General features: G+C 38.8%; 1 protein-coding gene across 4 annotated transcripts; it reads left to right on the plus strand.

Moving 5' to 3' along the window:
* Nucleotides 1-158: 158 nt before the first annotated feature.
* LOC139933902 (transmembrane protein 209-like) lies at nucleotides 159-10,165 on the plus strand. 4 transcript variants are annotated; one of them, XM_071928136.1, is made up of 14 exons: nucleotides 159-382; nucleotides 978-1,177; nucleotides 1,422-1,618; nucleotides 2,056-2,333; nucleotides 2,749-2,872; nucleotides 3,047-3,133; nucleotides 3,655-3,893; nucleotides 4,511-4,607; nucleotides 4,880-5,005; nucleotides 5,353-5,450; nucleotides 5,776-5,890; nucleotides 6,400-6,497; nucleotides 7,085-7,158; nucleotides 8,037-10,165. In XM_071928136.1, exons 2-14 carry the CDS (start codon nucleotides 1,032-1,034, stop codon nucleotides 8,092-8,094), a joined length of 1,737 nt encoding a protein of 578 aa, XP_071784237.1. In that variant the 5' UTR covers nucleotides 159-382; nucleotides 978-1,031; the 3' UTR covers nucleotides 8,095-10,165. The 4 variants fall into 4 exon arrangements, with proteins under 4 accessions (XP_071784237.1, XP_071784234.1, XP_071784238.1 ...); XM_071928133.1 differs by having other exon boundaries at nucleotides 983-1,177; XM_071928137.1 differs by having other exon boundaries at nucleotides 159-345.
* Nucleotides 10,166-14,521: the final 4,356 nt, after the last annotated feature.

Here is a 14,521-nt window from a genome sequence, read left to right on the forward strand (position 1 = left end):
TACAAAAAGCTAGTTCCGAACTGGTTTGGTGGAGGAATATGTTACAAATTTACGGCACGTCTTTGCTTGTTGCTACGGTGAATTATTAAACTTGATTCCAGTCCCTCGTGCAAACCGTTGGGGCTGAACAAATATTGTCACTTGGTGGCGCTATTCAACATTGCTAAACAAAATTGAAAAGTTCGGATACACACACATGATTAATTTGGTTTTCCGTGTTAACGGGATGACAGCGGTGTTTCGTTGTCTTAGTTTTTCTGTTGAGTTTGTGGTTTTTCTTATGTTAATTGATTTGATAGCTCTTCTGTATTTGTTTGAACTTCCTTGAAACATCGATCGAGCTGAGTAAGATATTATCATCCTTCTTTGAATGAATGATTGGGTGAGCTGAGAATGAGCCGTATCATTTTATCAACTGAAATTAACTTTCATTTTATTCAGTAGACACTAAAATAACAGTATCAAACTCCACTGTGAGTGCATATAGAATGCAAGTTTACTAATTTCATTTCATTTGATTTGCCAAGGCTAGCTGAATCATTAGCCACACGTCCATACCATTTCATCAAGCAGCCAAGAAATAACCCAAAATAAAAAAATTCTGGATTCGGAAAAGTTTCCGTATGGCGCCACCACTTTTTCATTCGAAATAAAATAATATAGTATCTAATTTACCTGATTGATATATCCCTTTTTGTAAAAATGAGTGAAAAAGTGGTGGCGCCATACGGAAAGTTATCCCTGGATTCAGCTAGCCTTGGCCACACAAGCTGACAAGTGGGGCTTGGTGTTCTAGACACAGCTGCAGTAAAACCCAAAACAAAGCAAAATAATTTGAGAAAAGCAAACACAACAAAATTAGTCCTTGAAAAAAGAAAAACTGTAACAACAAAAAGTCATAACATAAGTTTTGAGAAGAGATTTGAGTTTTGTGGTTTTAACTGTGTGCTTTTTATTAACTTTATATCTCATTTCAGTTCAGATCAGTGGTTTCGTGAACAGTTCTTGCTGATTGCGTTATTTAAGGCGTCATGACTATGAGGAACAGACTTGGGCATGCCACCACCCCGGTCGCTGAGAAGGCATTGGAGAGGCAGAGTGCCAGTAAAGAGTCACGGCTAGCTCTCTCATGGGGCTTACTTAATCTCATCCTAGCTCTGCTGTGCTTTATAGAAATGTAGGTGAAAAGGCAATAAATTTAGAGTATAAATGACACAGATTTGTGTTCGTTAACATAATAATAGTTTGTTGAGTTTATATTGTGCTCTCTCCAGGACCAGCCTGTTCGAGGGCGTAAGAAAGGCTGATTGTGTGGTTCGCTAGAGTATATAAACATGCAAGTTTGACCCTACTAAGTCAATTGACTTGTTTCTGTTAAATCAACAATTGGGTTCATTTTATGTTGTTTTTTTTTTTTGCAGAATTTTTCACTCGGTTGCGGACTTCTTCAACCTCCAACCTGAGTGGGTATGGTATCCAGCCTTCTTTTTAGCTGTTTTGTTCAGTATTAACACTCTGATTGACCTGGCTAGATACGCCATTCCCATACTACAATGGACTCATCAGCCGATCCAGCTATCCCCAAAGGAGAGAGATCTGTTGGGAGTGAACAAAAATGGTAAGGTCAAGGAACTAGGTAACGTCACAGTCCCAAGTGGAAACGTTTTCTAAAAAAGCTTGTGTTGGTACAACTGCACAGAACTACCTGTTTACTGTTAAGACTCAATCACCACATGTTATCAGATTGCAAGCTGGTATACTTTATCCATAATTTCAAACCGTAGTGGATGATATTGAGTAGTCAAATAGTAGGAGGGTTAACTGTGTACTGTGTAGACGATACCTTCACGTGTTATCAGATTACAAGGGGGTATACTTTATCCAACTGTAGTTGATAATATGAAGTTAGGAGGGTTAACTGCAACTGTGTTGATAAATTCACCACTTACTGTCAGATTAGTAAAGTTAAAGATTACCACATCATATAAAATCATATTCATAATAGTGACAAGGTGTCCCTTCAAAAATTTCTCTCCCTGCTAATTTATCCAACAGCTGTAGGATTTAAGAGCTCCACTCCTTTCAGACCTCGGATGACCTCGGCACCTGCAAACCTCAACAAGTACGGAGCCAAGAGTGGAAGCCCTTCCATTCAACCCTCTAGCACATACCTGTACTCCTGCAACCCGTCACTGGGCACGCCTCCAATGAGCATCTACAACACACCACAGGGGGGCAGTGATAGGTCGCACCATGTCTCCCCGGTGTTTTCAACACTGTCTGTGTCGCAGGGAAGCCCCTACGCCACACCCCAGCATTCCCTCAATAGAACGGTATGTCTAATCTGTGAATCTAATGGAAAATATGTATGACCCAGAATGTAAAAACAAGGTGTCCAAATTTGCTGTAAACTGAGAAAAGAACTACCTAAATATCACCCCAAGAAAATGGTAGCTATTGAAGTTGAATACATACTGATGGACGCATAGGAAGAAAACTATAAATATATAGAGTAAACATGAGGGTACACACCATGTGTAAATCTCGTTTCTGGGAGTGTTGGGTCTGAAAAGAGTTGATTTGATCTCGACATTTTGAACAGTAAACAAGGATACTCGCAAGCTGACTATTTAATTATAGTTTCTTCCCGTTGATCCACACTATGCAAAGCTTCAAACAACACAGTTTTCAATCCCTCTTATATTGTGATTCAATGTTCCCATTTAACATTTAATTATTGCTTGACAGACGCCGCACGGTAGCCCTCACACACCCATGTCGGGTATCTCGCCTTCTCCACTTCTACGTGACAGTAACAACAGTATGCTCCTCAGATCTCGGCACCAGTCTTCTCCCGTAAAACACTCTCCATGTAAGAAAGCAGTTTTGTCCTAGTTTGCCAAGTTCCTTTGATTTGAGTTGATCTAAACAAACGAACAATCACTCACATATTTTATTTAAAAACTATCGTCAGTTTTACTTCTTGAGCAGGTAAAAGTCTTTCACTCTCTCGTTGAATTCTTCATGTCTCTATTTGTGTTTACAGTAACATCTGATGAAATCATCACAGATCCAGCTGCTCTTAATTCATATCTAAAATCTGTGGAAGAAAAGGAGAGAAAATACAATCTCGGTAAGTTGCAACAAAATGTGACTAAATATTGTATAAATGGTGCCGGAAAGTTAAATTAAATCTTTGAACCAGGCAGGTTTACCAGTGGAAACAAGGCAGGTAGGGATTATTGAAAGTTAATGCAATGCAGCAGGCCTTGAAATGACCCACGGCACCCAAACCAATTGCCGTGGTGCCCTGTGCTTTTGCTGTGGTGCCCTTTGCAAAGGTCCGATACAAGTTTCTGCTTTCCTTATAGAAGTGCCCTTTACCAGAGGGAAACGGCTGTACTCCTTCAAGAGTAAAGTTCAAGACCCGATTAAGCAATCGTTTGTTTCAGAGCTGCTACCTTGAATCCAACTGTTTCAATATTTTCAAAAGTAATTCTTGTGGCTGCCGAGTGTAATGTAATACAATCAATCTTTAAAGAGAAAGAGTAAAGGTGCATATATACTAATAGGATTTATCACCTTTGATTACTCTATGATCTTTTCCGAACTTGGTAATTTTTTTCTCTCATCAATCTTCTTATTTGGATGCAGGGAGCAATGAGTCGTCCCCTAGTGGCAGTCCATCCTTCTGGGCTTACAACCGTACGGCAACCGACTACACACCCTTCCTGCGTAAGTTCCAATACCAGTTGGCTAGTCGGTCACCCCAGTCACCTGCGTCCCGTAGCGATGACCCTGACTACCCGTCAACGTACGGCGCTGATACAGTCTGGGGACGGGTGGATGTGAGGAGGGATCAACTAGACCTGTGGACGGCCAATCTTCGTATGGTAAGACCTCATGGCATGTCATATCAATTTTAGTCCTACAGCTACATAAAGTGTATACATGCATATTCCCTGCTTTCCAAGTCCTGAGAAAAACAATACACTGGTAACCTCGGGTTGGAATTGAACCCTGACCTTTTTGCATGAATTTTCCATCTCGTTCTTATTTGGGTTGTGAAACCAATGGCTCTCAGAAAAGCCAACGTAATCACTGTACAAGAAGAACCCAATGGAGAGAAGACAAGGAAGGAGGTTTTATTTTTAGATGTGGGAGGGGGGGAAAAAGCAGAGATATATTTCATGGAGAACCCACGCAGTTGGGTAGGGACAGAAAACTCAATCAAGAGATAGAAGTCTGGCCCAATCTTGTAGAAAGTAAAACTAAAGCCAGAAATGCCTCCATATGAGGATATTTTACAGGTCAGCGATGATGTTTTACTTTTACTTGTGTCTCCAAGAAGTTCAAGAAACTATGTGTGTTGTTTTGTTCTCTAACTCATTACACCAAAAATGCTTAGAGGTTTTTCCTGATCAATCAGATTGGAAGTAGGGAGTAAGGAAAACAGTTAGCACAGCTTCTATTAACTCTTAAATATTTGACTGGGCTGTTCTTTTTTCAGTGGATATCTCAGACGATCTTGGTACCTCTGGTGCGAGCGATAGATGAGTTGAATATCACCCTGACCAAACTTGGAAGGGCAGAGTTGCAGATTGGAGGTAGGCTTTCATGAATACTTCAAGTTTTGGTTTATTTGTCAAAATTGTCTACTGTTGGACAAACAGCCAGCTGAGAGAAAAGTACAGAGTAAAGAAACAAATCATTAAATTGTAGATTTTTAACCTCCTCACAGTTTTTTTACCTACATTTATTTTTCTCCCTTTCACCTTATATCCCCTCTCCCCCTGTCCAGGGAAAAAAGCCTTTGCTAACTTCTTTTACATGTATCATAGTTTTTTATCTTTGACTTTGATTTCATTCCCAATTTTAGAAGTCAGCATATCATCATTACGTCAAGTTTCCCTCACAAAGAGACAACTTGTCCCCACGTTATCAATGGTATTGCCCTACCTGGATGTCTCGGTCAATCAGGAGTATGTTGTGCAGAGAATGCGAGGCAAGTCAACTTCTTGGAGGGAGATATAAGCTTTATATTTTAGCTTGAGGGTCTTTTTTCAAGGGAAGGCACAATGGTTGGAACACAGTAAAAAAAACACTGACTTGGTTTGAAATCTTTGCAATCATGTAGAGAAATATTCCTAAGTAAATAGTTGAAACTTGCTTTTTTTTTAATTTTTATTATCTTCACACAGAAAACAGAAGGGTTTTTGTGAAGAAAATATCACAACCCACATTATTTAATTACCTCCATCTTCAATGGTTGTACAAGATCTTTGAAACATTTCTTGGTCTTTTAACTCACACGGCTTAATCAGTACATCGTTGTTTTTAATCTTGGCACAGACTTAGCATCAGGGGGATGTATAAGTGACTTCCGGTGGAACAAAGGAGCAGACTTCAAAGGACGGAAATGGGATGAGGACCTTCCAAATGACAGCGGGGTAATGTTTTGTATGTTTGTTTGTTTGTTCCTCCCATCTCAAGAGAAATCAGCAAACTCCCAAAAGGGAATACAAACACCATGAAAAGAAAGCAAAGAAAACACAGAAAGTTTTAGATGTGGAAGGAAAACTGAAACAGGATACCCCCTTCGCAGTCCGTAAGGATGTAGGCATGGGTATCATCCGCTAGGAGCCTGGCTGGTAGAGCAGAATGCACTATGTTCCCAACCTTTTATGAAGCAGGTATGAATAAGTGCCTTGTTCAAGGACATGAGTGTCAAGTTTATGATTTTATCATTCAAAATGCTTTTCTATTTTGATTCAGATGGTGATGCATATGCTGTGTACGTATTTGGACTTCCAACTTCCCAGTGATCCCAAGTACTGCGATGGAAAAACCTTTGCCAGTCAGTACTTTATGAAGACGCCTGACAAACCAGGTACAAATCCAACCAATCTTCCTGCTAGCGTTAACATTTATTAACAAAGGTATCAAAGAATGAACAAATAGGAAAAGTTTATATGTGAATGTTTTTCTGAAGGAGGTGGGCATGACCATGTTAACATTTTTTCTGCCAGTCGGAAAAGTTTGGCGTGATATTTTGGCTGGTAACTTGTTGTGGTTGATTTTTTAGAACACAAGGAGTATCTGACACAAATTTCTAGCTGCTTAAACAAGTGCAAAAATTAGTTTATGAACTGACGTATTGACCCCAACAAAGTCTTCTGGAAAGTAAAATGCTTAAATAAGGTTAGAAAAACAAAATCAGTTTCTTCATTATGTGGGGAACTACTCGATACACCAAGGATGTTGGTCAAATAAGACTACCTTTAGTTATTGTCTGCAGCTTGCAAAGTCTGAAATTTAACTTGCATAATTCCGACTGTCTGCTCTGTGCAAAGCGATAAGCTGTTATTTTTGTTAATGTGATTGTTTCTTGCTGTGCAGATCTGAAGAAGAAGGACCAGCTGTTGTTGTTTCAGACCAAAATTAACCCTCCACATTACAAATTGATCATCGGTGATGACACTTGGGATCTGCCGAAGGTAAACATTCTGTTTGTGACCCCAAAGATTCTTAGAAAAGGGAGCTAAAACAATATACGGGCGAAGAATCCCATGGGGGAAAGACAAGGAATTGAAGATTCAGATTTAGATGTGGGAGGAAAACCCTGTAGAACTATTCCAGGGAAAACCCACGCAGTCAGGTAGGGACTGATAACCCAATCCACACAGAGCCCCGGCAGGATTTGAACCGGGGTCCTAGAGATAGAAGGCTAGGAAAGTTTTACATGTGTGAGAGAACAAAACCCAGAGAAATTTTCCTGAGAAAATCCATGTAATTAGATGGGGACTGAACATCCAAAATCCAATCCACACATACTGCTCCTGGCAGGATGCACTCACAGCTTGGTGTACATATGAGTTACTCCAGTCAGATCAAGGATAGAGGTGTTTAGGACCCACCATGTTGGGTGATGAAAAGTTTGGAACAAAGGCAATGGAAATGAAATGGATGAAGCAATGGAACTGAAATGGATAAAGCGACACTTCTGGCGACAATACATGGACCAGGACTCACTGGGAGTACTCAGAATGCAAATACATGCTTTTTTGTTGATTTATCACCACAGGGTCGCAGCAACATGTTTCAGGCCATCCTGCTGTTTCTGCATCATGTGAAAACCAAGGAGCATGGCATGCTGGGGTTAGTATCATTATTAACACTTCCTCCAAGTTCAGAAATCTGGGAGGGGCTGGTAGTGAGAAAGAGAAATTTATGTTCTTTTATATTTTGGTTTAAAAACATAAAGTATGGTTGGTAGAATCACAAGGTAAAAGTAAACATTACACGCTTACAAAATCAAACATTAAGTATTCAGATAATTCATAACCCAAAGTCCAGATCAGACAGTCATAAGAGGTTGAAGAAAGGAGAACTTGGGGGAGGGGAATGGGGGCGAGTCCATACAAAGATGGACTGGATAAAGTTTACTTAAACACTATAACTCTAAAGCCTGTTCATCCAATCTTAGTTACTCGAAAGCTCATTTAGTATGAAGTTGTTAAGTTACTTCACATACTTGAGACGGTACTGAATGTATTAACTTATCAAAATGGGTGGAGACCATCTTAAGATGGACTAGATAAAGTAAAGTTTACTTAAACACTAAAACTCTAAAGCCTGCTCATTAAATCTTAGTCAAGCTACTCAAAAGCTCATTTAATATGAAGTTCTCTTGTCAATCAACTTATCAAAGTGGGTGGAGAGAAGCATCTATGATACAGTGTCATGCTCAATGACACATGCTCAATGACACAAGTCTTGTGACAGACCAAGCCAGGATTCAAACTCACACTCAGAACTTTCAAAAGTTAAGTTCATCCACCTAGACCGCTCAGCCCTGACAGCCAACTTAGTAGTGGGTTCCACAAACAATTTAATTGATTCAATAATTGAACCGAGAATAAAGCATCATAGTTTTGGTGTTCCTTGAACATATTACTGAGTGGTGACATGATAAAGTTTGTTTGAAATATTTGTATTATTATATTAGTATAATTCTGTCTTTCTTTTTTCTTTAGACGTGTCAATCTTGGAATGTCCGGAGTCAATATATTATGGGTGATTGATGACGAATGAAATGCTTCAAGCTGTCACAGGATGGTTAGTCTGGTGCTCTTTTGGTTCGTCCTGCCATAATGCTTTGTAATACATGTATGACCGTATGGTAAATGCTGGAACCCACACATGCTTTGTGTCGCAGCAGAAGTGTCAGAAAGTAGCAAAAGCTTACGTGAACATTTCAAAATGGAAAGAAGTGTGCACAATGAGAAATAAATATTTTGATGATCGAGAGAAGTATGGTAACCATATAACATTTTACAAAGTCAGTTGGTCAGAAAGACAAAGTCAGCTGTCTGGAGTAAATCAGATAAAAAAGAGAAAGAAAGCGTTTACAGCAAGTTAAATAATCTTAGAGAGTTAAGTGATTACAGAAATTTGGCTGACAAGAGCGTCAGGTGACCCAAGAGAGTCAGGTGACCCAAGAGCGTCTGGTGACCAGAGAGTCAGCTGATGAGAGAGTGTCGGACAGTTAAAAACAGTTAATTGACCAGTGGGTTGGTTGACCCAGGAGAGTCAGGTGACCGAGAAAGTCAAGTGACAACAGACAGGCAGTTTTATTGCCAGCTTTGAGTATCGAGTAACAATGTTTTTTTTTTACTTGAAACGTTTAATGTTAAGAGGTACAGATATTAAATGGTTGAGCTAGTATGTCAATGTCACTACCGTTATAGGCAAAATATTTGACATTTTTTTACAAAACACTTATAGTGGCCTTTTCTCATGGATTTGTTTTATTCCAAAATAATTAACTGGATATTTTGTTTATAAATGTAACAAGTTGAATGTACAAACTGCAACCAAGTTGCACCTTTATCTTTAAATATTATTCATGCAAGGTTTTTCAGATTTTGGGTGGGGGGGGTACGGATATGATACGCTTAAGTTCAGGGGTGGATTTCACAAAGAGTTAAGGCTTGTCTTATTTCGTTAAGGACGAGTTACTCGTCAAAACTAAGGAGTCTTAAGTTTTTAATAAATCCTAAAGAGTCCTAGGACTAGTCCTAAGTTAGGACTATCTTTGTTAAATAGACCACAGAGGCAAAACAAATGAAATAATAATAATAATTGTGGCATCTAATATATAGCGCACATGTCCGTCACTCAGTGACGCTCCTGGCGCTGTAACATACAGTATTTCCTTCCAAATGTGGGACTACTTTTGAATTATGAGACCTAATTCTGATAGCACCATGTATAGCTTTACAGGGTGCTGTGGCACAATTTGCTGCCGATTGGACCAGGAACACTGGGCGAACCCCGGTTGATTGAGTGGTTGATTGAGTGGTTGATTTCAAAGTCAATCCATTGTGCATATATTATTCGTACAAAACCCTCTATTTAAATCAATGGGTATGGTAGTTGCCTTAAGACAAACAGAAGAAGAATAGTAAGCTTAGTTCCTCTTGACTTTTTCTGTCCCGTCCACTTAAAGAACTATGTGATGTCTTGTATGGCTAGTTGTTTTAATCAACAAACCCATAATCCATACAGCCCTGAACTTAATAATTTATTATTGGATACGACTGCCTTACGACAACCAGAAGACAGAGAAAATCAAATGTTTTTTTTTTACACAGTTATGACAAGGCGATCCATTGTGCACAAATATCCTTTTTATTTCAGGAGTTTTAACTTAACAGTGTCTAAGAATAACCGTGACATAATTTAAGAAAACCATCTATAAGTGCATTTACCGTTTCAGTCTGTCCACTCCAATTTAAGGATGGATACCGTTATGATTTGCCTCAAGACAAACAGAAGAAGAATAGTAAGAGTCCTGTGTTTACTTTTTCTATCCCATTCAATTATTAAAGACAAATTCGATGACTTCAACAAAGCGGTCAGTTTCGTAATTAACCAAATCCATAATCTATACAGCCCTGAACTTGTATGATTTAATTTATTGTTGGTGTGACTAATTTTTGCAGAACAGAATTCATGGTTTTGGGTTGACCATTTCTTTTTAAGGGTTTTGTATGTTAGTGATCAGTTAAATTTGTTGATGTAAATTAGTGTAGTTTTCTCCTTCTTTTGTAAATAGTAGTTTTGTCTGAATTAAAATTGCCAATATTTATGTGGCGTGTAATATTTGTCAAAAACAAACAGTTTAAGTTGAGTTTTTTTTTTTTTTTTTCGTTTGTCATGTCTGTTACAGAGTCTGGAACTAGATCTTGCTCCAGGGTCTAGTTTCTTAGCAGAAAATACTGCTTACCAAATTTCTTTGCTAAGCATTAAAAGAGTGGGCACCAGTGGCACCAACGTAAACTGTGTGGAATTTTGGCTGGTATACAGTTTCAGCTAAGCAATATTTTTCTGTACTTGGCAAGTTTTTGTGCTTACACTTGGCCCAGGTTGTTAATTAGCGAGACCATCCTCTGTTTGGTACCCAACCATATCTTTAAGGCAGTGGACACATACTCAAAATATTATCAGCATAAAACCTCACTTGCTAACGAGTAATGGGGAGAGGTTGATAGTATAAAACATTGTGAGAAACGGCTCCCTCTGAAGTGACGTAGTTTTCGAGAAAGATAATTTTCCACAAATTTCATTTAGAGACCTCAAGTTTAGAATTTGAGGTCTCGAAATCAAGCATCTGAAAGCACACAACTTCATGTGACAAGGGTGTTTTTTCTTTCATTATTATCATGCAACTTTGACGATCGATTGAGCTCAAATTTGCACAGGTGTTATTTTATGTATATGTTGAGATACACCAAGTGAGAAGACTGGTCTTTGACAATTACCGTACCAATAGTGTTTGTGTCTCTAAATGTTGCCTAGTGGACTGTCAGATGCAAGCATTATCATTCCATTCCCCAACGTGCCAGACAGTGTTGATTTTAGAAGGAGTCTGGAAATAGATCTTGCCCCAGGGTTCAATTTCAAAACGTTGCTTAGAAGGAAAATACTGCTTAGCAAATTTCTTTGCTATAAGCATATAAACAATGGGCACCAGTTGCACCAAGGTGAACTTTGTCAAATTTTGGCTGGTATCCAGTTTCAGCTAAGCAATATTTTGCTGTGCTTCGCAAGTTGTGTTAATCAGGTTGTTAAGTGGCGAGACCATCCCCTGTGTGGTACCCAACCTTACCTTTAATGCTACTACACTAAGCAATCATAGGAAATCACCCAGGTTAAACAGACTGTTGACCTTTTCAAATGACAGCCTACATTACCAGCTAACAGTGACTATGTTTCAACCTCCCTGATGCTATGTACAGCCTTTACCAAGATCATAAATTACGTCTTTTTGCCTAGCAACTATAGTCAATTCCTTCAGAGGAAGTGTGTAATTTGCAATCGCCCTGCGTCATTCACTGAACAGTCGTTTTATTTCACGTCACACACACACACAAACACTAACAAAGTCTAGACAATGCTCCCAAAGGTAAGAGTGTGCGTAGATTATTGTCAGATAAATTTCCCTTACAAACTTTGCTTGTATACCAAAGTTGGGCCCCACTTTTCTAGAGCACTGCATAACAAAACACTTTAAAAAATCTGCTTATGTATGAGGGAACCTGTTAGCATTTGCATATTGTCAGGCAGATTGACTGGTAATAAGCGTTAATTATTTGTGCTAAGCAGCTTTATGAAATTACCCCCACCTCACAGATTCTGCTTGCAGCAAAGCATATCAGCCCACTTTAAAGCAGGCCAGCACAACGTAACACTTGGATAAATCTGCTAATAGTACAAGGGAACCTAATAGAAGTAGCATTCATTACCAGGCAGATCGTCTATAGTAACCTGTATTTGCTAAGCATGAAATATTTGTGCTAAGCAGCTTTACAAAATTACCAACCTGACAGATTCTTGCAGTGAAGCATGAGCCCACTTCAGAGCAGGCCAGCACAACATAAACACTTTGATAAATCTGCTAATAGTACAAGGGAATTAGAAGTAGCATTCATTACCAGGCAGATTGACTGGTACTCTATATTTGCTAAGCGTTAATATTTGTGCTAAGCAGCTTTATGAAATTACCCACCTCACAGACTCTGCTTGCAGTGAAGCATATCAGCCCACTTTAGAGCAGGCCAGCACAACATAATTACAACACTTAGATAAATCTGCTAATAGTGTGAGGGAACCTGTTAGTGTTAGATCAGTCAATCTGTTAGCATCCATTAACAGATTGACTGGTAACCTGTATTTGCTAAGCATGAAATATTTGTACTAAGCAGCTTTATGGAGTTACCCACCCCCTCCCTGATAAACTTGAGATTCAACAATGATCTAAGGAGGATGTATTCAGTCAGTAATAATGAGCTTCCAGTTGGGGGGTTCCACTTGCCAGCAAATAATTCACAGCAAATCCCTTCATCTGTTGGCGTTAAATTATATTTCCACTTTGACCAGCATATATAGGATGTCTTCAATTGAATTGAAAATGTCTGTGTGGATACTAGGTAGTGTATAACAAGGGAAAAGGGGGAGGGTGTTCACTTTGTAATTATGGCTGCCCTGGGTATATGCAACTGTCTCTGTGTATTCTGCCTCAAATCCAAAGTGTAGCTGTTTTAACATCTGTCCGAAAATTCAAGCCTACACATCCTGTGTCATTGGAGTTAATGAGCGTTTTGGTTGGCTTGTTAAACCAACAAATCTTGGCATGTCTTAATTTGTCCCTGGAAATTATATGTGGAACTGTTTTTGTGTAGATGCAAGTCACCAATGCTCAAAGAATGATTCAGTCTGCACAAACAATAGCAGCTATAGCCCCCTACTCTGTGTTGGTGCCTCTAAACAGGCATGATATTAATTCTTCCTACTTATGAATCCGATTTTTTTTTTGCCCTTGGGGGAAAAAATGAAAAAGTTGGAAAATTAGAGCCTTTAACACACATAGAGGTCAGTCCTTGAAAGTACTCGAAAAAAAATGCCTATTTTAAAAAAAAAACAGATATCCTGCCTGTCTAAAGCAGTGTTTAACTGACGTCCCAAGTTAAGATTTGTTAAAATAACCTAAATCCATATGGCATTAGCTTTTATGCATTGTGGAGTTCTTATTAGCACAACCAAACCTTGAAGATGTTAAAAAGTCCCCTTTTTATCTCTACACACAAAATATCCCCAGGTTTATCAACAGAGAATCACAGAATCATAAACTAAGGACAAACCATAAACCAAACTATCTTCTCATAATACTGTAGGGTTTCATTAATTTGTCAAATTAGTCACATGGCAAAACCCCTGCAAAAGTATGTTTCTAATCCTAAACTGAGCTCCCCCACCTTAAAGCTTGTGTATATCTTGAGTGGGTAATCAGAACATAGGGTTCCGGAACATGGGGTGTCAGAACATAGAGCCATTTCACTCACTGGCCCTGAGCTCATATAATTATTCAAAGTCAAATTCAATCCCAACTTGGGCCAACTGAAGAGGATTCCCAAATTCTCGGTAAGATCATGTCAAAAATGACAACAACTTAACCTTGACCAATACCGCAAAAACCTAATCCCTCAAAATTTGTGCAACTCGAGCTTCAAGGAACCGTGAGTCTGCAAATTTAGCACGTTTCACTTTTCCGTAACAATATTTCAACAAAATCAAACATATCTTGGAGCCTGTGGTGAATGTTGAGTCACCAGTATCAACCTCAGCAGAAAATAAAAAAAGATATATTTTCTCAGGAAGTGCTGGGGGGTTTATACATGTAGTTAGCCCCGGGACTGTTTGTAAAGGAAAAAATCCTTTTCTGCTGTCGGAAAAAATCCTTTTCTGCTGTCAGAAAAAGCAGCTTGGTAAAACAGGCCCTGGGTGAGCTGAAACCACTATTGGTATCACTTTTCTCTCTATTGGTATCATTTGATACTATATACTATTGTCATTCAAAACCTGCAAGCCAAACTCTCTGCAACCTGTCACTAATAGCACAAGCGGGTCTGTTGTATATGATTGGTAATGGCAATAAAAACTTACTTGGTTAGAAGTGCAGTAGCTTTGAATAGTAATTTGCATTTTCAGAAACTGTTCACTTTGAAGTACTGTGGTTGAAAGATATCACCTTTTGTTCCCCACATTTGAATCCGAGAAGACTCACTGTCAGTAACGCGTCTCAGATTGTGTATCATAGTTGCATGTTGTTCTTCCTGGGTGGACAAAACCACTACAGATTATTTGCAACATCTTTATCAAAGTGCTCATTGTTTTTTCTACAAGTTATGTGCGGCTATGTTTGACAAAAAAAGACATTTGTTAATAAAGCACTATGTGAAGTAATAATTTACAAGGTGTGGTGATGCAATCTTCAACCAACCACACCAGAAACCCCTTCTCCCAACATCAATTATGTACTGGATTGTTTCACATGATTTATGCATAACAAAGTAGTTCTGTATTATTTGTGGAAATGTGTTTGTGGAAATAGATGTAAATTGAAATGAAATGAATTTACACAACACACGGGACGTACGGCTGTACGTCCCATCCGAAG

Source organism: Asterias amurensis, chromosome 2 (genome assembly GCF_032118995.1).
Source record: "Asterias amurensis chromosome 2, ASM3211899v1".
NCBI classification, from domain to species: Eukaryota; Metazoa; Echinodermata; class Asteroidea; order Forcipulatida; family Asteriidae; genus Asterias; species Asterias amurensis.